The sequence below is a fragment of the Myotis daubentonii genome, chromosome 16 (assembly GCF_963259705.1).
Source record: "Myotis daubentonii chromosome 16, mMyoDau2.1, whole genome shotgun sequence".
NCBI classification, from domain to species: domain Eukaryota; kingdom Metazoa; phylum Chordata; class Mammalia; order Chiroptera; family Vespertilionidae; genus Myotis; species Myotis daubentonii.
The window spans coordinates 15,597,864-15,619,056 of NC_081855.1; the positions used below are offsets into that span (position 1 = coordinate 15,597,864).

At 50.9% G+C, this 21,193-nt stretch overlaps 1 protein-coding gene across 3 annotated transcripts in view; it reads right to left on the bottom strand.

Annotated features, from left to right (window-relative positions):
- Positions 1 to 21,193, bottom strand: part of USP43 (ubiquitin specific peptidase 43) — a 57,778-nt gene that overhangs the window by 9,785 nt on the left and 26,800 nt on the right. For 2 of the 3 annotated variants that reach the window (XM_059668622.1, XM_059668620.1), the window contains 8 exons: positions 20,056 to 20,191; positions 18,711 to 18,846; positions 15,221 to 15,335; positions 12,518 to 12,621; positions 5,028 to 5,105; positions 3,616 to 3,742; positions 3,183 to 3,525; positions 724 to 882 (listed from right to left, as the gene is read on the bottom strand). In XM_059668622.1, the coding sequence (XP_059524605.1) occupies positions 724 to 882; positions 3,183 to 3,525; positions 3,616 to 3,742; positions 5,028 to 5,105; positions 12,518 to 12,621; positions 15,221 to 15,335; positions 18,711 to 18,846; positions 20,056 to 20,191 (1,198 nt within the window). The remainder of the gene's footprint in view (positions 1 to 723; positions 883 to 3,182; positions 3,526 to 3,615; positions 3,743 to 5,027; positions 5,106 to 12,517; positions 12,622 to 15,220; positions 15,336 to 18,710; positions 18,847 to 20,055; positions 20,192 to 21,193) is intronic. The other variant, XM_059668621.1, reaches the window with a different exon arrangement.

A 21,193-nucleotide genomic window follows, 5' to 3' on the forward strand; every position in this document is an offset into this window, starting at 1 on the left:
TCAGAGTGAAATAAGTCACATAAAGCCCTAGCTGGTTTGGCTCAGTGGATAGAACATTGGCCCGCAGACTGAAGGGTCCCAGGTTTGATTCGGCCAAGGGCACATGCTCGGGTTGGGGCTCAATCCCCAGTAGGGGGCGTGCAGGAGGCAGCCGATCAATAATTCTCTCTCATCATTGATATTTCTATCTCTCTCTCCCTCTCCCTTCTTCTCTGAAATCAATAAAAATATATTTTTAAAAACAGTCACAAAAAAAGGTCATGATTTCCAAGCAAGTTTGAGGTCAGGGTTAGCTAATACATGCATCGCTGGGCAGCAGTTAGGTAAGCAGCTACGTTTCCCGTGAAGACCCTGCCACCCTCATGACTGCCCTGCCCTTTCCAATTCCAACAGGACAAGCGCAGGCCGCTATTGCACAAGCTTAATTAAAAGCTGGCTTGACCCGAGTGAGACTGGGACTATGAAATCCCACGCCACCAAGAGTCACCTGCCACGGGTACAAAACACTGTTCCTGTCCCCTTTCTTAGATTTCAGTATGACCACACCCTTCCACACGGGATGCCAGCCGGCGGTGCTCACATCACTGCAGCAGCAGACACAGCTTCCTCTTGCAGACCCCTGCCTCCCGCTCCTGGCCCTGGACGTTGGACTAAGTGCCTTCCCAGCTCTGCAAGGGGCTCCCTCCCCCCCCGCCCTGCCCTGTCCTGAGCAGCAGCACCCACCTCTCATGGAGCTGCTGGCTGACCAGCAAGGGATGCTGTTCCGCTTCTGATAAAACAGGATGTAAGCCCCCCGGGTGATGACCTCCTCTTCCGGCAGCGACTCCACCATGCTGTCGTCGTAGCTGTACCACTGGCCGTCCAGGGAGTTCCGGCAGTAGGCTGCAAAGGTCCAAACCCAACTCCCATTACAGTAACTCCCCCAAAGCAGCAAGACATACCCCACTTTCAGAGCTTAGAAATGGACAGGTTTGCAACAGAACGAGAAATCTTGGTCCATTCTGGGCCAGGAATGAATCGTGTGGAATCCAAAAGGATCGATCAGTTACATGCCCAGATGCCTCCTCATGCTGCGACTTGAAACGGAATTTTACCTCGTAGCCCCTACTCAAGCACAACCTCCATATTAAAGGGAGCCCCAAGTTCCTGAGCCAGGCCATGCTGTCCACGTGCACCCCATTTCTTCTGAAAGGCTTCACATTGCACACCTCTACTTCAGTGTGCAATGAGAATACGCAGTTGGATTATGGAATGCCTCTTTCCTACCCAAGAACTGAAGGCCCACATTTAAGAAAATGCTCACAGCCCAGCCGGGGTAGCTCAGTGGTTGAGTGTCAACCTAGGAGCCAGGAGGGTTCAATTCCCTGTCAGGGCACATGCTTGGGTTGCCAGCTCGATCCCCAATAGGGGGCATGCAGAAGGCAGCCAATCAATGATTCTCTCTCATCATTGATGTTTCTAGCTCTCTCTCCATCGCTTCTTAAAAAAATATCTTTTAAAAAAGAAAATGCTCATAAATAAGGGTCTCACCACCTTCCAAACAATTAAAACAAAATATTCTCCTTTCCCTTGTATCGCAGTGAATGGTACTCTAACCCACTCATCTGGGATCAGCCAACTTTCCCTGTAATGGACCAGACAGAAACTATTTCACGGCACACGTGGTCTCTGCCGCATATTCCTGTTCTTTTGCCAGTTTTTAAAATGCACAAACTATTCCTACCTCACGAGCCGTACAACAGGTGCTGGGCTGCATGTGGCCCATGGGCCGTAGTTTGCTGACCCCTGCACTAATGCAAGCAGGCACCTCACAGTCCATCTTTGCTCTCCCCTTTCCCTTCCACCCTACACCCAGCCCAAAAGCCACTTTTACTGATTTCCCTTCCAGAATGTGTCTTGAATACCTGCTTGTCATCACCCATGCACCAGACAACACCGTCTCTCACTGAGCCCCAGAAACATCCTCCTGACTGGATCTACAACTTCCACTCTCACTCCTTTCTACCCGTTCTCCACAGAGCAGAGCTCCTACCTCCATTTGTTAACAGAATTACACCTTGAGTCCTCTGCCTAAAACCCTAAAAGGCTTCCCATCACCCTCTAAAACAAACATGAACTCTTGTCCGTGGCTTACGGTGCCTTCTCATCCAGCCCCATCTTGTCTTACCCCTGACTCACTACCCTTCAGCTGGGACAGGCTTGCATCCGTTCTCAAACCACACCACAGCTCTGCCTCAGGGCCTTTGCACATGCTCGCAGTGCTGCCCATCATGCTCCTCCTCCCATTAGTCACATAGCTAGTTCCACCGAAGGGACATCCTCAGAGAGGCCTCATCTCTATCACAGACACCACTACTCAGTCAGCCACCTTTCCATAATGCCAGGCAGTGAAAATGCTCAAGTGGCCAGCCCCCTTTTTGTGGTCTGTGTCTGAAATTAGATTGAAGGTCCACGAAGGCGGGACTCATATCTGCCTTGTTCATCATGGACGCGCCAGCATCCAGCACAGGGTCTGGCAGAGAAATGAGACCTTAATAAATATCTGTCCAATGAATGAATGAGTGATGAACATGGATTTCTGCACAGTCCGGTGTCTTCCAAATTCCAGGTACATTAGTACACTACAACAGTGCACCCTTTGAAAAATGAATATTTTGAAGCATTTTTTAAAGTGAAATAATTTATGTTCTTCTAGAACAGAACAGACTAAGGTAGATGAATATGAACAACTGAACAAGTCACCCAGCTATTTGTGTCTGTCCTTCCATTCGTCTACTTCTCTCAAGTTGCTCTTGAAGGTAACAATTAAATGTACCCCACTGAAATAAGAACATCTGATAGGAATCCAAATCTGATAAGTAAGAGCCCTCGTGCTGAAGCGCAAACATCATTCTCTCGGTCTAACAATTACCCTCCTCTACTTGACGTGGTCGAAGATTCGGGCCATAACTGACTTTACATCCCAACCACCCACCACCCACCCAACTCGACTCTACGGCTTGGACCAGGCCCCCGCCCTCCGGCAGATGCCTGGGGTGCAGCAGGTGAGGGGCCAGCTCACGTGGAGTGGCCACACAGGCTCGGCATGGCATTCCAAGGGTGCCTCCTCCCGGGGCATCGAGGCCCAGGCCACAGCCACGACACATGGCCACGGCAGCCACCAGCCAAGAGGCAGCGCTCACCTGTGTAATGCCCACCTTGCAGACTGCCGTGGTGGTTGCAGACGGCGTACAGGTCGTACAGGAAGTCCAGCGGGTAGCTGGTGGGCAGGCAGGCTGGCTGCTTCCAGGACGGCCAGGGGCCGGGCGCGACCCCAGTGCTCCTCTGGGCCACGTGCGGAGCCATGTTGAGGCCGCAGAGCGGGAACTTCACCAGCGTGGAGAGCTTGTTTCTTCGCCCCCCCACCTGACAGAACCTCTTGAGGTGGACGATGAGGATGTCGGGCAGCGTCCACAGGCTCAGCTTCACCACGCCCTGCTGCAGGGCTTGGCAGTGGGGGCACTTCCACGCGTCGTCCTGGGCCAGCTGCAAAGGAGGCCACCCGATGTGAGGCCCCCACGGCACTGGGCCTCCCCTCCACCCCCTGCAAGGTGACCGGTCCCCCTCCCGCCGGACCTGCTCCTCCTTCGTGTAGAACTGAAAGCATTCGTCCAAGGTGCAGCTGTGCTGCTGGTGCGCCTGCTGCTGCCGCCACACGCTGTCCGCGTCCTGCACCCGCTCCTCCTGGGGGCTCCCGAACAGGCTGCAGAGAGGAGCCGATGCCGTCAGGGCTTCTCTCTTCCAGAGGGGTCGCTCCCCATCCCCACTCCCAGCCCGCAGGTGGAAGGACCCACCGGGCGAGGCGAAGGTGCCCCGGGGGCCTCATGCCCTGACTCAGCGCTCGCTCTGTTCCCTGCAGTTCTGTCTCCCCCCCAGCTCCGCGAGGGACCCAGTCCTCGCCTCGTCTGCCTCTGCTTCCTTGTCCTAGCACAGGGCCTACCACCCAGAAGCAGGTTAACGAACACTCGCCGGGCTGAACAGTGTCCTCTTTCAAAGTACGGCCGACGCACTCGGAGTCACAGAAGCAGACGAGTGCAGTGATTAAGGGCAGGACGACACGGGCTCAAATCCCAGCCGAGTTAGGCACCAGCTGTGTGACACTGAGCCACTGTGGAGCCTCTCTGGGCCTCAGTTTCCACACCTGAAAAGGTAGGTGATGTGGTATCCACCTGACGCGATGTAATGAAGATTAACCCTTTGAGTGCCAACCAATATCCTAGGAACTATGCTAAAATTGCCAAGGCATTTTTGCTGATTTTACAGCAGTTTAGGAAAAAAATTATGAATTGTAAGTAAATGAAGTTACATATTCAAAAACTTAAGGAAACCTTTACTACATTGACATATTTAGCAATATCATCATCACTAATAAAAGCAGACTTAGAACTGGACACCATTTCGAAGCTTTGATAGCGCTCCCGGCACTTTTGGCAAAAGACAGGAGGAGCGCGATCGCGCTCCCCGGCACTCAAGGGGTTAAATAGATTGCAAATGTGCCAAGTGCTCAGAGCAATGACTGGCACAGGGTGGGTAAGCATTACGTAATGTAACAGTCCACTCCAACTGTGACGCCACTAGTGCCACCTGCCACCACCACTCTTACTATTACAGATACATCTTGTTTGACTGCACTTCACGGATGTGCTTTTTTACAAATTGAAGGCAAGCCCCTCCACCAGCAGGATTACGACTCGCTTTGTTGCGACACTCGCTTTGTTGCGGCACTCGCTTTATTGCAGCACTCGCTTTATTGCAGCACTCGCTTTATTGCGGCAGTCTGGAACAGAACCTGCAGAATCCCCGAGGTGTGCCTGTACTGCCCTCATTGTTTCTACACAGACAACTGGCACCAGGGTTTCTCAGAGGCATGGATCGCGTGGCATCAAGGAGATATGCGTACTGCCTCAGTCACTGGGGCAATGAGCACAGGACGATGCCTGCACAGGCAGGCCCCTCTGCCCGCTGGGGTCAAATCCTGTCAGACTCACCGCTCCTTGGCACAGCTATCCCACTCGACGGCCAGCTTGATGTGTGGAGGGCCTCCGGGCCCCCTGAGATGCAGAGCCCTGACGGAGAGAACAGGGAGCCCATGAGAAAGCACGCAGCCTCCTTCCCACATCTCTGCAGGGGGCGACGGTCGGCCTCCAACCCCAGACTGAGCTTCCAAACAGAAACGCCCAACGCAGAGCGCAACCCGAGGACCTGGGGGCTTCTGGCTGCGGAGGCTCCATCCTAATCTGCCTCCCAACACGCCCCAGCCACTCCCTGGAGCTGGTGAGCTCTGAGCGCTGGGGATACCGCAAGGACACAGACCAACTCTCCAGTGCTCCCCAGAACCTTCTAGTCTGGGGGGCAGTTCCACTTGAACATCTCACACAAGTCCCCAATCCTGACGATGCCTAAAACGAGCTGCTCACGTTCCCCCACCACAAAGCGAAAGGATGTCCCCCTAGTCCACCTCCTCGACCTAAAAGGTCTTCTCTTTCAGACCCTCAAATACCCAGAAACGCGAAATGCGAATCCGCCTCTAGCTCTTCCCAGTTCCATGGGCTCAGCCCGTTTCTGAACGGGTTTCTATTTCTTAACACAGAAGAGATACGTCGAGAAGAGGGTGGAGGACATGCGGCTTTGTCCCCGAATCAACAAGGCACAGGCAGGAGCTGGGAAAGTCTGCACCGGAGGGCGCTTGGAAGGGATTGTGAGAAAAAAGAGGGGGCGTCACATGAGAACCTGTCACCAGGATGACTCAAAAGCACGGTGTGAGCTCCCGGAAGGCACGGAATCCTACGGCCGAGCAGTGCCAGGTCTAGGGTGGAGGCTGGCACCATCCCGAGGAACGGGAGCCAGCAGGGAGCAGGGAGCAGGGGTGTCTGGGAGAAGGCCTCCAGCTTGTCATTCCGATGAAGAATGACCGCCCTTCCTCCCCTTGGTGTCGAATGAAAGGAACTAAGCTACAGGCATGTGGCTGTCTCCCTCTCCATCTGCCTCACTCCCCTGGTGGATGGGATTGGGGGGAGGTAGTCAGCTCATCCCTCCTGCTTACTCCTCCCTGCGGCCTAATCACTAGCAAGCAGATCCTCCCTCATCATGCCCTGAGCTTCCTGGAAGCAGCTCTATCTCCGCAGGTGCAAGGCTGGTCCCTGCAGGTGGATGGCTGGTCCCTGTAGGTGGATGGCTGGTCCCTGCAGGTGGCTGGCTGGTCCCTGCAGGTGGATGGCTGGTCCCTGCAGGTGCAAAGCTGGTCCCTGCAGGTGGAGGGCTGGTCCCTGCAGGTGGAGGGCTGGTCCCTGCAGGTGGATGGCTGGTCCCTGCAGGTGGATGGCTGGTCCCTGCAGGTGGATGGCTGGTCCCTGCAGGTGGAGGGCTGGTCCCTGCAGGTGGATGGCTGGTCCCTGCAGGTGGAGGGCTGGTCCCTGCAGGTGGAGGGCTGGTCCCTGCAGGTGCAAAGCTGGTCCCTGCAGGTGGATGGCTGGTCCCTGCAGGTGTAAAGCTGGTCCCTGCAGGTGGATGGCTGGTCCCTGCAGGTGGATGGCTGGTCCCTGCAGGTGTAAAGCTGGTCCCTGCAGGTGGATGGCTGGTCCCTGCAGGTGGATGGCTGGTCCCTGCAGGTGGATGGCTGGTCCCTGTAGGTGGATGGCTGGTCCCTGCAGGTGGATGGCTGGTCCCTGCAGGTGGATGGCTGGTCCCTGCAGGTGTAAAGCTGGTCCCTGCAGGTGGATGGCTGGTCCCTGCAGGTGGAGGGCTGGTCCCTGCAGGTGCAAAGCTGGTCCCTGCAGGTGGATGGCTGGTCCCTGCAGGTGGATGGCTGGTCCCTGCAGGTGGAGGGCTGGTCCCTGCAGGTGGATGGCTGGTCCCTGCAGGTGGAGGGCTGGTCCCTGCAGGTGGATGGCTGGTCCCTGCAGGTGGATGGCTGGTCCCTGCAGGTGCAAAGCTGGTCCCTGCAGGTGGATGGCTGGTCCCTGCAGGTGCAAAGCTGGTCCCTGCAGGTGGAGGGCTGGTCCCTGCAGGTGGATGGCTGGTCCCTGCAGGTGGATGGCTGGTCCCTACAGGTGGAGGGCTGGTCCCTGCAGGTGGAGGGCTGGTCCCTGCAGGTGGATGGCTGGTCCCTGCAGGTGGATGGCTGGTCCCTGCAGGTGGATGGCTGGTCCCTGCAGGTGGAGGGCTGGTCCCTGCAGGTGTAAAGCTGGTCCCTGCAGGTGGATGGCTGGTTCCTGTAGGTGGATGGCTGGTCCCTGCAGGTGGATGGCTGGTCCCTGTAGGTGGATGGCTGGTCCCTCCAGGTGTAAAGCTGGTCCCTGTAGGTGGATGGCTGGTCCCTGCAGGTGGAGGGCTGGTCCCTGCAGGTGTAAAGCTGGTCCCTGCAGGTGGATGGCTGGTTCCTGTAGGTGGATGGCTGGTCCCTGCAGGTGGATGGCTGGTCCCTGCAGGTGGATGGCTGGTCCCTGCAGGTGTAAAGCTGGTCCCTGTAGGTGGATGGCTGGTCCCTGCAGGTGTAAAGCTGGTCCCTGCAGGTGGATGGCTGGTTCCTGTAGGTGAATGGCTGGTCCCTGCAGGTGAATGGCTGGTTCCTGTAGGTGGATGGCTGGTCCCTGCAGGTGGATGGCTGGTCCCTGTAGGTGGATGGCTGGTCCCTGCAGGTGTAAAGCTGGTCCCTGTAGGTGGATGGCTGGTCCCTGCAGGTGTAAAGCTGGTCCCTGCAGGTGGATGGCTGGTTCCTGTAGGTGAATGGCTGGTCCCTGCAGGTGAATGGCTGGTTCCTGTAGGTGGATGGCTGGTCCCTGCAGGTGTAAAGCTGGTCCCTGAAGGTGCAAGGCTGGTCCCTGCAGGTGCAAGGCTGGTCCCTGCAGGTGGAAGGCTGGCAGACTAGGATGTCTCTTCAATTCAGAGGAGACATACTGGGGAGCCTGTGTGCAGCCCTAGGTCCAAGCCTCTTTCTTTACAGGCACATCTTGCTTGATTGCACTTCACAGATGGATTTTCTTTACATATGAAAGGACCCTCGAATTCCCCATTCCCACAATCAAGAGACCTGCCTTGCGGGGGGTGGGGGTATTTAATTCTGCGGAACCTATTCAAAAGCTCGTATTGGACTCATATCTAAGCCACAGCCTTTACTCAGCAAAGGATCCTCTAATGCACCTGATGTGCTGACCTCTTTCTGCCTCGCTCCCCAGGCTCCTTTCCCACCAGAGCCTCGCTTGGGGTGGGGAGGAGACGTGGTGTCCTCGGGCTCTGGCTGTTGTACAAAAGCCCACAGGCCACACAAAGAGAGAAGCTTACGTGAAACCTGCAGTCTGCTTCTTGTCAAACAGGAATGAGGACATTATTTGACTTTATGGCAGGATGTGCTTCCAGGAACACATGGGCGTAGTCTCTGCCCTGAGGAGCTAAGAGTCTAATGGGGAGACTCAGAGGAATGCGCCGGGGCTGCTCTGCAGACCAGGGAAGACAACCTGCAGAGGAGGCACCATGGTGTCCAGGGGAGTGGCGAGGGGAAAGGGTCAGAGGTTTGTACAGGCAGAGGGTTGGGGGGGGGGGGGGGAGAGAAGGGCAGGGTTTGTGCTGGAATGAGCACTGAGGGAAGGCCACATGGTGAGAGGGCGGGCCCAGACCTTGGAGGGAGGGAGGGCTTTGCATGCCACCCCTGGAGGTGTGGACTTGACCCTGTGGGCCACCGAAGGGTACAGATGCAGATGGATGAGAGGGACACTGGTCTAGAGGCAGATGGGACAGGGTGGAGGTTTCCGGGCGTCCAGCAAAGAGGTGCTAAGGGCCTGAACTCAGGCGATGGTGGTAAACGTAGAGAGGAGGCAAGAGATCTGAGGAACCCCCTGGATTTGGAACAGGGAGACCTGGTGGTGGGTTAACTGTGAGGAGAAAGTGAGGATGACCCCTAGGTTGCAAGCTTCGGTCACTGGGCACATAGATGGTGGTCACCTATAGTCACAGAAGACAGGAGAGGAAAGGCCTCCCGGGAAGAGTTCCAATTGGCCAGTGTCCAGTTTCCATGTCTCTGAGACATCTCGGTGGGCCAGGTGGGTCTGCATCCGAGACCTGGGCCTGAAGGTGGCGGAGAGAACCCAGGCAAGATGGCCCAGGGACAGAGTGCAGAGGAGCACACAGCGGGCCGCACTGGGACACCGAGGCCCCACAATATTTGAGGGCCCCAGGAGGGAGAGAAACACTCCAAGGAAACAAGGAAATATCTAGGAGATGTTAAGCAGAACACAGTATCCTATCTAATAAAGAGGGAATATGCTAATTGACCCTCACACCATTGCAAAGATGGTGGCACCCACAGCCAATAAGGAGGGAATATGCTAATTGACTGCCACACCCTCAGAGATGGCGGCACCCACAGCCACAAGATGGCCAGCAGGGGAGGGCAGTTGTGGGTGGTAAGGCCTGCAGGGGAGGGCAGTTGGGGGGGGACCAGGCTGGCAGGGAAGGGCAGTTGGGGGTGATTGGGCCGGCAGGGGAGCAGTTAGGCGTCAATCAGGCTGGCAGGGGAGTGGTTAGGGGCAATCAGGCAGGCAAGCAGTTGGGAGCCAGCAGGCCCGGATTGTGAGAGGGATGTCCGAATGTCAGTTTAGGCCCGACCCCTGTGGGATTGGGCCTAAACCGGCAGTCGGACATCCCCTGAGGGGTCCCAGATTGAAGAGTGTGCAACCTCTCGGGTTCTTGTCACAACCAATTGGGCTGAGGGACACCCCCCACCAGTGCACGAATTTCGTGCACCAGGCCTCTAGTATCCATACAACGCAATATCATTCAGCCTTATAAAGAAAGGAAATTCTGACACACGCTACCACGTGGATGCGCACTGAGGACATTGTGCTAAGTCCAACAAGCCAGTCACAAAAGGATGAGCACTATGTGATTCACTTATATGAGGTACCTAGAGTCGTCACAGTCACAGACAGGAAGTAGGATGGCGGTTTCCAGGGGCTGAGGGGTGGGGGAGAGGGGGAGTCATTGTTTAACGGCTACAGGGTTTTAGTTTAGGAAGATGAAAAAGTTCTGAAGATGATAGTGGTGATGGTTGCACAACACTGTAAATGTACTTAACACTATTGAACTGTCCACTTAAACATGTTAAGAAGGTCAATTACATGTGATGTATATTTGGCGACAATTTTTCACCGATGGCTGAATCCAGTCACAATGGAACAGAGTGTGGAATCTCAGAGGGAAGGCAGGGGAGGGTGGGTGGGTGGGAGGTAACCAACCAAAGACCTTGTATGCACATATGCATCACCCATGGACACAGACAATAGGGTGCTGAAGGCCTGGGGCAGGAGTTGGAAGGGGGGCTGGCGGGGGCCAATGCGGGGGGGGGGGCGGGAAAGGAGGACATACGTAATACTTTCAATAATAAAGAATTATTTTTTAAAAAGTAATTTATGGGGGAAAAGGAGGTGCTGGGATAATAGAGCAAGAAATTGAGGCTATCAGATGCCGAGGAGAGGGATGGGTGGGTGGGGGAGGGGTGGAGAGGGCGGGGTGACAGGCTGAGTGGCTGAAGGTGGGAGGAAGGGCTGCAGCCTCAGGGGAGGGCTCCCTTTAGCAGGGCCAGCCTGGGGGTAGCTACACTCTTCAGTGTTGCTCAAACCACCTCTAGTGACAGGCCCGCGTCTTGCTTTGTTTCCAAATCAGAGCAGACTAAAACTTCTGCAAACTAATATAATAAAAATGTACTGGGGGGGAGGGAAGATATAAAAATACAAGTTCAATTTAAAAAATTATTCTATTCATCATGTTTTAAATTGCTCTATCACGTTGCTCTAATGCTTCTAAATGCTTCCTCTCGGGTTCTTGTCACGGACTGGGGACAACCAGCGGGCGTCTGTGGAGCTCTCCGAGTGCCTCCCGGGGGCCCTTCCCACAGCCTCCACCCCACCCCAGGCTCGGTCTCCCTCACACCCAGGCAGGCCCGGCTGACATTCCTCTGCCTCCCTAACTCTGTATAGCATCGACCAGCCCAGGAGGGTGCAGATGGGGTGCAGGGCACAGAGCTTCCTGGCTCCCCCCTATCCTGGTTCCTGGTCTCTTTATACAGGCAGGGGCCTGTCCCTGTTATAAGTCTGACACCAATTCAGGTTCTGACACCAATTCCTAGTGTGTTTTTTCCAAACCTCCAACACTGAACTCAGTTCTGACTCTCCCCACCTGGAGAAGCCTCAGGCCCCACAGGCTAAGGGCTCAGTCCTGTAGGATGGGGGCCCCGCCCCCCGCCGCAGACACCAATCGCAAGTCCGGGGTGCCTGCCACATGGGCTTCTGACCAAACCAATAATCGCTTGGGGGGTCCAAGGGTCCCCTCCTTGGGTTCAGTTAATTTGCTCAGAGCAGCTCACAGAACTCAGAGAAACAGTGTACTGATTAGATGACCAGTTTATCATAAAAAGGCTTAACTCAGGAACAGCCAGTGGAAGAGACAAGCAGGGCAAGCATGTTGGGGTGGGGTGGGGGGGCGGGGAGCATCCACACCCGCCCAGGCTCCACCCTCCCAGCACCTCCATGTGATGTGCTCATCAGGCCAAAGCCCCCCAAACGATGTCCTTCTGGTTCCGATGGAGGCTTCATTACATAGACATGACTAATTGCATCATTAACCAGGGGGATAGAGTCACCCTCCGGCCCCCTGCACGTCCCCCAAGGTCAGGGGGTGGGAGTGGCAACCAGCCCCCTCCTTAGGTGCTATCCAAGAGTCACCTCGTTACACACACGTGGGTGTGGCTGAAAGGGGTCATTATGAAGGATAACAAGACATCGTTAATGCTTTCATCATTTAGGAAATTCTAAGGCTTCAGGCGCTCTGTGACAGAACTGGGAGCCCCAAATGTGTATGTCTTATTACAACCCAAAACATCACCCAACACTGGACTCAGTCAGCCTTGGCTGACCAAGCCAGGAAATGGGACCCTCACTGGGGGTCAGTCTGTGGGGAAGGAGCACAGCTGGCTCTCGGGTCCTGTGCTGGCCCGCGGGCTGCCGGGCAAGGCTGTGTCCAGTGGGAGGCTGTGTGCGGGCCCGCGGAGAGTCAGGAAGTCAGAACCACCGGAGACCGGCCACGCCGGTTTCATCCTCCAGAGTCCACAGCTGACTACAGTTTGGGGCCGATGGTTCAGGTAGAATTCTCCCCTACGCTAGAGGGGGAATTCAGCTTGAATTCAGTAGCATGACTAACTGAATGAATCTGGGTTTTTCACTCAGATCTGGGTTCAAATTTGGATTTGGCCATTAACTAGCCATGAGAGTGTGAGCACGTTAACCGATCTCTGGGAACCTCAGTGTCTCCTCATCTTTGAAGCGAGCATCATACTTCCTCCCTACACATAAGGACCGCAAGCACTTACGTGTGTAAGGACCCACCTCGGAGGCAGACACTGGAGAGGTAAGTTACAGAGAGTGGCTACAATGGTAATCAGTGGTACTGACACATTCATACTCGTACCAAATCCGGAACATCCCCTTACCTGTCCACTGCCCAGTGACAGAGGGGCCTGCTGTCCTGTGGGGACAAGTAGCTAAGGGCCAGGGATTGCCCCACCACCCGGATGGAGAACAGCGGCCCCGGGTTCTGCCAAGACAAAAACCGGGGAGGGGGTCATCAGGCCTGCTGTTTTAAATTAGGCTCTGAGTGCAGACACATTACTCAAAAAATGTAAGCCTTTCTGTTTACAGTCTATTTTGAATATTCCCGTAACAATTAGTATTCAAAACCGAGATGTGTGACGGCTTCATCTGCTTTTGAAGATGCACAGTTTCTTTTCACATAGTGATCGAACACTGTCTAACACAGTAAATTTCCCTGAGGGATAAGCATGCTGTTCTTACATAACTCCTGTTTCATTGGAACAGAAGCTGGCACGGTCACTGGAAAAATAAATCAAGTATGTTAATGAATTATTAATCGGTAATTTAACTTACTTTAAGAAATTATCATCACCAAATTACCAAAATGAGCCAATAATCTAAAAGCAAATTAGCTTATATTTTACATTCCAAATGCCAATAAACACTTCAAAACAAGCCACATAAGGAAATACCAGCTATGTTTTTATTCTAAGTTCCTAATGCATATTTCTGGTCCCAAAAATACCATCCAACTTCTAAATAAAGACCCAACACACTGCTACTATTTGACATCGAAATGAATATGATCTATATAAACACTTACAAGATGAATGAAAACAAGAAAAAGAATGATTTTCCAACCCAGTTATTCTGGTTCAGGGTCATGGGTGGCCAGGCCTCTGCTAGGAGCTCAGGGCACAAGGCAGGACCCACGCTGGACAGGACACCCTTCCATCACAGGGCGCACACACCACACTCACACCCACACCCACTCAGACTGGGACAATTCAGACACCCTTCGCCTCATGTGCACATCTCTGGGACGTGGGAGAAAACCACACACACACACACACACACACACACACACACACACACACACACACACACACGGGGTGGGAGGTAGGAGTGTGCAGACTCCAGAGACAGTGGCCCCAGCCTTGTTATTTGAGGACCTGCTGTGCTTCGTAAGGAGAAGCTAGTTAAATCTTGAGCTTTGGTGGTTGGATGGCAACACAAGGCCTCTGCACTGTGTGGAGGCAGCTTACCCAGCCTGCACACAAAGAAAGTTTACAAAGTCGCCATAAACATGCCTCGGCAATGATAACTCTCCTCTTTTATAATTCGTGCGAGGTAAAAGCCTGTCTAGCAAATGGGCCATTTGTGTAAGCGTCACTTTCCTGTCCTCTCTCCTTGGCTGGAGAAATTCATTTGAGAACCTCTGCTATATGCTCACTACTTTTCATCTCTTCAGTTCAAGGATGTGAATTCTGAATGTATTCTTTCCAAATGATTAGCATATGGAGCCGGTATTGAATACATTACTAAAAGCATTCTGAGTTACATGGGTGGGCTAGCGTGGGAAGCTCACAACCATTCAACATACATTATTCCTACAGAAAATCCTTCCAACCACATGTTTACCGATGACTGGAAAGGCGTCCACAGCTGAGTTGGAGGTGACCTGTAATAGAATTTTGCTGGCACCACTGACTGCTTGATTGGTTTCTAAAGTCAAAATGACTGCAGGGTGCAGAGGCAAAGGCCCACGTGTGTCCGGGGGAGAATGGGCCAGCTGGGTTCAATGTTCACATGACAGTGGTTCATCCGCTTTCAAGAATCAGGGGCACAGGGTTTGGGGGAGGCTACAGCTATTCCTAGATACCGTGACCTACTTAGAGAGAAGCCGTGTTTCTAATTTGGGCTCTGGCAGAGCTGCTGGGCAGAACAAGAGCAAAGTCCCTTAGAGCTAATGATGGGTACGAATGTAGGGAAGGTCTTTAACAAAGTGGTATTTGGAGTAAATCCTAAATTAAATGTATGGTTTTTCCCTGAGCACTAAGCAACGTGAATTATAAAGAATTATCACTAAGTTTGGTACATCCCCCAAATAAAAAGTTCTAAGAGAATAGCTGGGGAGGGGGGAGTCCCAAAATATCAAAGCCACTGACTTGTCCCTAAAAATGTCAACATCTTCTGCGCCAGGCAGCCATGGGATTAGTTTCTGATACTATAGGACAGTGATGGCGAACCTATGACACGCATGTCAGAGGTGACAGGCGTACTCATTTTTTTGGTTGATTTTTCTTTGTTAAATGGCATTTAAATATATAAAAGGTGTTTTTCATTGAGTTTCGCTCTCAGTTATTCAAAAACTGGACAAAACTGTTTTAAAACTAGGCTTTGTATTTGGACAGGAACATTAATTTCCCACATAAATTATGAAGTCCCTTCAAGTTCTTGATCCAAAGATAAAAGTTACAATTTATTACAATAAGCTGCCCTACGGGAAGCCATAAACGTACAAAAGTGAGAAGAATAATGTCAATCCCACACTTTACTCCAATGGTGTTTTGTAAGATTTAAGGAGAAAAAAGCTGACCATGAAAGGTTATTTGTAAGGCTGTGAAGAGTGAGCCGCTACGGGTCATAAATTGGTTATTTCCTTGCACGTAAATCAAAGTTATTTTATACAATAACGTGAATACTTATTAACAGCAAACTCTGGTTTCTCCTGAGCTCCTCCTAGCTTCCCACTTCATCTCCACCCCCTCACAACAGACAGACACACACATACACACACACACACACACGCACACACTGACCTGCTGTCCCGGGGCCTCGCCCTTCATGAGGTGGCGGACCTTGCTGAGAATGCACTGCTGGAGGTGGACCCAGGAGATGGTTCTGTCCTCCCTGATCAGGAATGGTGGCCCAAACCTGAAAATCCAAGGACATCGGGTTATTTCAGCGGAGGAAAAACCAACACGTGTGACCTTTGCTCTAATAGCTGCTCTCCACTGGCTAAGGGCTCAACACCAGGCATAACACAAAACTGCCCGTCAGAGGACCTGCTGCCAGTGGAGACACTGAGGCGGAAACAGAGGCCGAGGAGACACTGCAGGGCAAAGAGATGCTCCGAGTGCTCAGCGGCTGGGAAACTCTCCCCACAGAAGAGAGCGGAGTGGGAGGGCATTGCAGCCAGAGGGGAGCAGCCCAGCCGGCACCGATGCCTGGTGCATCAGGACGAGCCTCATCACGGGGGGAGGTTTCACGTCCCACGCGGATGGACACGCCGCAGTGAGCTCCGACGCTGAGAACGCCCTGCGGTCAGTTCCAGCTCAGCCTTGGGAAATCTGGGCACGTCCCTGACTGCTGACTGTCCCGTGACCACACCACACACGGTTTTGTGGGTTAAGGATGTGAAGCTGCCCTAGCCGGTTCGGCTCAGTGGATAGAGTGTCAGCCTGCGGACTGAAGGTCCCGGGTTCGATTCCTATCAAGGGCACATGCACAGGTTGCAGGCTCGATCCCCAGTAGGGGGCGTGCAGGAGGCGGCCGATCAATGATTCTCTCTCATCATTGATGTTTCTATCTCTCTCTCCCCCTCCTTTCCTCTCTGAAATCAATGAAAATATTTTCTTTTTTAAAAAAGAAAGAATGTGAAGCTGTAGAATAAACTCTGCACAAGTCTCAGGTGCTGTGTCCGGAGAGGCAAGCACACTGGGCCACCCACTGTGGGGACAGATGGGGTTATCTGCCTTGTCTGCTACTATTAGGCACTCAGATTGCTTCAACTTTTTATTGAAACAGAGCTTGCTTATAACAGGACGACATGTACTCTTTTACACACACCTCTGGGTGCACATGACTACTTGTTCCTTTGGGATAAAGTCCCAGAAGTAGAAATGCAAGACCAAAGCTGCCCTCCAGAAAAGCAACCCCAGTGTACCGACGAGGCACCTGCCCAGAACGGGCATCGCCAATCTCTAAAACTTCTTTAACAACCTGAAAGGTTAATAATAGCATCTTGGCCCTAACTGGTTTGGCTCAGTGGATAGAGCGTCAGCCTGCGGATAGAAGGGTCCCAGGTTCGATTCCGGTAGGGGATGTGTAGGAGGCAGCTGATGGATGTTTCTCTCTCATCCATGTTTCTAACTCTATCCCTCTCCCTTCCTCTCTGTAAAAAAATCAATAATAAAAAAACAAAGAAGTTCTGTTGCAGTCAGAACTTCTACTAGCACATGAAGAGGCATATTTTAATTTCAGCTTGTGTTCCTTCTGGAAATGCATGTGAATCTCTGAAGCTCGTGTTACTAAAAGAGTATTTCTCTCCCTTATCTGAGAGCTGGGTTTTGCATGATGGATCTGAAGCCTTTATCTGTCACATGACGCCAATATGATTCCTCTGTGTGCTTTGCCTTTCAAATTTGCTTTGAGTTCAAAATTGTAAATGTATTTAAAATATTATCCTGTTCTCTTATAGACCCTGGCTTAAGTGTTAAAACAGTCCCCACCCAAAGACATAAATATGCCCCTACATTATCTTCAAGCTATTTTAAGGTTTCCTTTACTACAATCACCTCTCTAATCAATCTGGAATTTACACGTGAATTTATGGTGGGAATAAAAAATTGATTATATAAAAAGAAATCAATTAAGTCAGCATTTTATATAGAATAATTCATTCCCTACCTAGTAATATGAAACATATCATTTCTATCATATAATACTTAAATATACTTTGGCTTGGTCTGTTCATTGACTTAAATATCTATCCTTCTGCCTGTATCACAATATTTTAATAATCACAACTTCATTCTGTTCTAATAGAACAATCCCTCTTCTTCCCCCAATATTTTCTGACTATTCTTACAAGCTTATTAGTCCAGATAAATTTTATATTTTATCAATCTAAAAATTTTTTATTGGGGCCACATATCTTTTAAACATTTTATTTGGACTATATAAGTCTCTGCTTTTGTATATTAGTTATGTAGCCAGTCACTTGCCTGAACTCTTTTGTTAGTTTTAATCATTTTCAAGTTCTTGGTTCTTTGGACAGTGGATCTGCAAATAGCTGTAACTGTATCTCCTTACAATTACAGAGCCAGTTTCTTCTTCCTTGTCCCACCATACTGCCCAAACCTCAGTACACAATCTATATATACATATAAGCCCAGTGACCATTACAGTGGAACCACCAGAACGACAGTAGCTGTGATTTACACTGTGGCAGCCAACCAGCCTGATCCGGGCCCCGATTGCCCACCCCTCCGGCCGGCCCGGGGCCAATCAGCCCCCAACACCCCAATCGGGGTTGGGGGTGGCCACCAACTGCCTGCAGCCCCTCCCCCTAGCCGGCCCAGACCCTGATCGGCCCCCAACACCCCTAAATCACTGCCTGGCTCCCTGGTGCATGTACATTTAGTGAAAGCACAAGAAAATAATTATCAGTCTCTTCTGTCCCCGACCAGAGTCTCCAGAGGGCTCTGCTAATACTGCAGCCAAGTGTGGAATTCTCTCTCCATGGCCCTCAGCCCCAGGAGACCTTCCAAGTTAGCCACAAAGGCAACCTAAGCATTGACGGATGGCGGCCCTTTGCTGAGGAATGCAGAGAGGCTGGGTGGGGATTTTGTGAAATTGCGGTGCCTTGCAGATTAGGTGAGCTTCCAATCTCTCTTTAAAAGGGGCAGCCCACAGGCTGCCAGTAGCAACAGCGAAGGGTAGGCACATTCAAAAACAGAAAAACTTTTAAACAAACAGACATGAACATCATATTGGGAAACTGAGAGCAGAGCCCTGGGAAGAACGCAAAAATCATTCAGGGGCGATCATCCATCTTGATATAGGTTTGCAAGCAACACATAAACAACTTCATCTGATGGCACGTGAAATGCAAAACAGTTCTGCTGTGGGTTTTCTTTTGGCCATCCTTCAAGTATAATTAGATCCAGCTGGGGGGAAAGCTATAGCTCCCAGCATTAGAACAGGGGGCTCCGCCCAATGGGCCTCCATCGGGGCAGGTGGGCCGGCCAGAACCCACCCGTGCATGAATTCATGCACCAGGCCTGTAGTATAAAATAATAGTGGTGAAAGCACGAATAATTGTTCCTGAAATTAATTTAAAAAGCTTTCAATGTTTAATTGTTAAGGACAATGTTTGCCATCTGCTTAAATTATTCCAGTCCCTATTCCTAGTTGATTAACCTTGAAAAACGGGTGTTTAATCAAATTAGAATTATTCTAGACAGAATTCCACGTACACATCTACACATCCCAGACATCACGTAAAAAGGATGCAATGAAACATACCTGCTCGCCTGCTGCCCTGACCCCACCAGGTTACAGAAGAGGATTAGCACCTTGTTCTCCCTGTGGGCAGGCAGGGACAACCGCTGACCTGCACGGGCTGCCAAGCGAGGGGACACGGACAGACCAGGCGAAGGAGCTGAAGAGAGAGAACTACATTTGTATTCTTCAAGGAGCTACTTCGCTGGGTCAAAACGCTGCTTCTCTGGGCCCTCGTTCTCTTAACCACCCTTAGGAGACACTAGAGCACTTTAGGGGAAGAGATAGAAGGTTCGTGGCACTGGACGATCATATAAATAGTAGAGAATTTGTGTTGGGTTCAGCCAGTAATTAAAAAAATGAGGGTAGGGATTTCAATGAACACTCTTCAAAGCCAGTCTGAAAAATACTCCAAAAGCATTGTGGATGCTCGTACGCCTGACCAGAGCCACAGAATACCCACTGTCTTCGAAAGCCAACGTACGAAGCACACAGAGCAGGTAGGAATCTTTACTCTTGGGGAAGTAGAGGGTCTGGACTTTCCTCAATTTCTAATCGGTTCTGAAAATTTGACTTTTAAGGCACAGATGTGTCGCCTGTGATGGAATTTGAAATGAGGGCTTGTTTCACTGAGCTACAACGTAATCAGGGCCAGTCAATGTCCTGTCCCAGATTCCTTACCCAGAGTCTCTCTGTTGACCCAGAACCACCATAGACACCTGGTCCGCACACCTGTCACCTAGGCTCGCTGAGGATGCAGGGTTTGGGCACAGGATTAATCTGGGGATATGGTGACACTGGCACAGGGTCCTTGACTGACTAAATGACCTACAATGAAAGACTGTCAGATACTGGCCATCTTAGCTAATCCAAAGTTTAGGAAAGCCAAGCACTGGGAAGCGGAACTGTTCACAAAAAGTCATTTATAACCTCTCTGGCCATCTGCTGCTCGAACTTATAAAAATTTACTTTAAGCACAGACCTTGACTCTCTGGAGTCTGAACGCAAAGACTAGCCAGCACCTGTTCTGATTAGTGCTCATCAAAGTGTGCTCTCGGGACAGCAGCAGCACCTGGGAACTCGTTTCACTTGAAAATTCTCGAGCCCCGCCCCAGGCCTAGAGAATCAGAAAGAAACCCTGTGGGTAGGGCTCAGCAATCTGCTCAAACAAGCCCTCCAGGTGACTCTGATACTCACGAAAGTCTTGAAAGCCCCCGTATTCATGGAATATTTTAAAGTAATCAACCATCTGTACAACAAATATCAGAGAAAATAAGCCTCCAAGTACGAAAACTAAATGTCTTATGCCTCAGGACCCAATGAGCACTCTCTCAGACCTGTAGCCCACGATATTCAAGTACTATTGTACCTGCGAGTGTCCCCTGGCCAGGTGGCGGAGGGGCTTGGAAGGCATACACGTTATCTCCCTCTGCTATCGTGTTCAGGTCGTCTTCATCAAAGAAAGACCGCTGGAGTCCACTGGGGCACAGTTCAACCAGGATCACCTGGAATGAGAAGGATCATGTTCCATCTTGATTTCTCCAAGGGAACTTAACAAATAAGAAATCTAAAAGCGAAGGGATTAAGAAATACAAATTGGCTGTTACAAAGTCATGGGGAGTAAAGTGCTGCATAGGGAATAGAGTAAATAATATTGTAATAACTATGTATGGTGTCAGATGGGTACTAGACTTATGGGGGTGGGGGGTCACCTCATAAGTTATATAAATGTGTAACTACTATGCTGTACACTTTAAACTAATATAATATTGAATGTCAACTATAATTGAAAATTTTTTAAAATGTGTTTTTAATAATAAAAGAGACTGATAGATTTACAACTGACCTTTACCCTTCCCTCCCTTCTAGCTAGTGAGAAATACTGCTTATTTTTAATACTAAAATACAGTAGATATAACAATTAGATTAAATACAGACATCTCAACTGCAACAATAGAATATCACACTGGCCTAGGGAAGGGTGGCGGGGGGGTAGTTGAAAATCTAAACTTTAATACCCAGCTAAAGTATCATGCAAGGTGAGCATAAAATAAAGTCTTCTTCAGATCTCCATTGAAAGAATTTCTAAAGTGTACTGCCAACATTTTTTACATTATCACATGCATGAAAAATATGTTTATGGAACACTGAGGTAAGCAGAAGAATCTGGTTTTGTAGAGGAAAAGTGGGGTGACTGCGTTGAGGGTCCTGGATGCCCCAGTCCCAACTTTGTCACCTCCAGGGCTACAGGAATCAACGTCTCAGTGCACACAAACCATTCAAGGCACGGTGGCTGGAAATTTTCTTATAAAATATACATTTCAGGGTTTTAAAAAAAAACAAAATTGAATCCAGAGCAATACTTGAGTTTTAAAAAGGTAAACACTGGTAAATGTAAATATGCAGTGACTATATAAACCTAAAATAACAACTAAACTACTACTACAAGGAAGAACAGGGAGGAGGGATTATCCATCTACAAAAATATCTAAATCAAAAAGGTATAA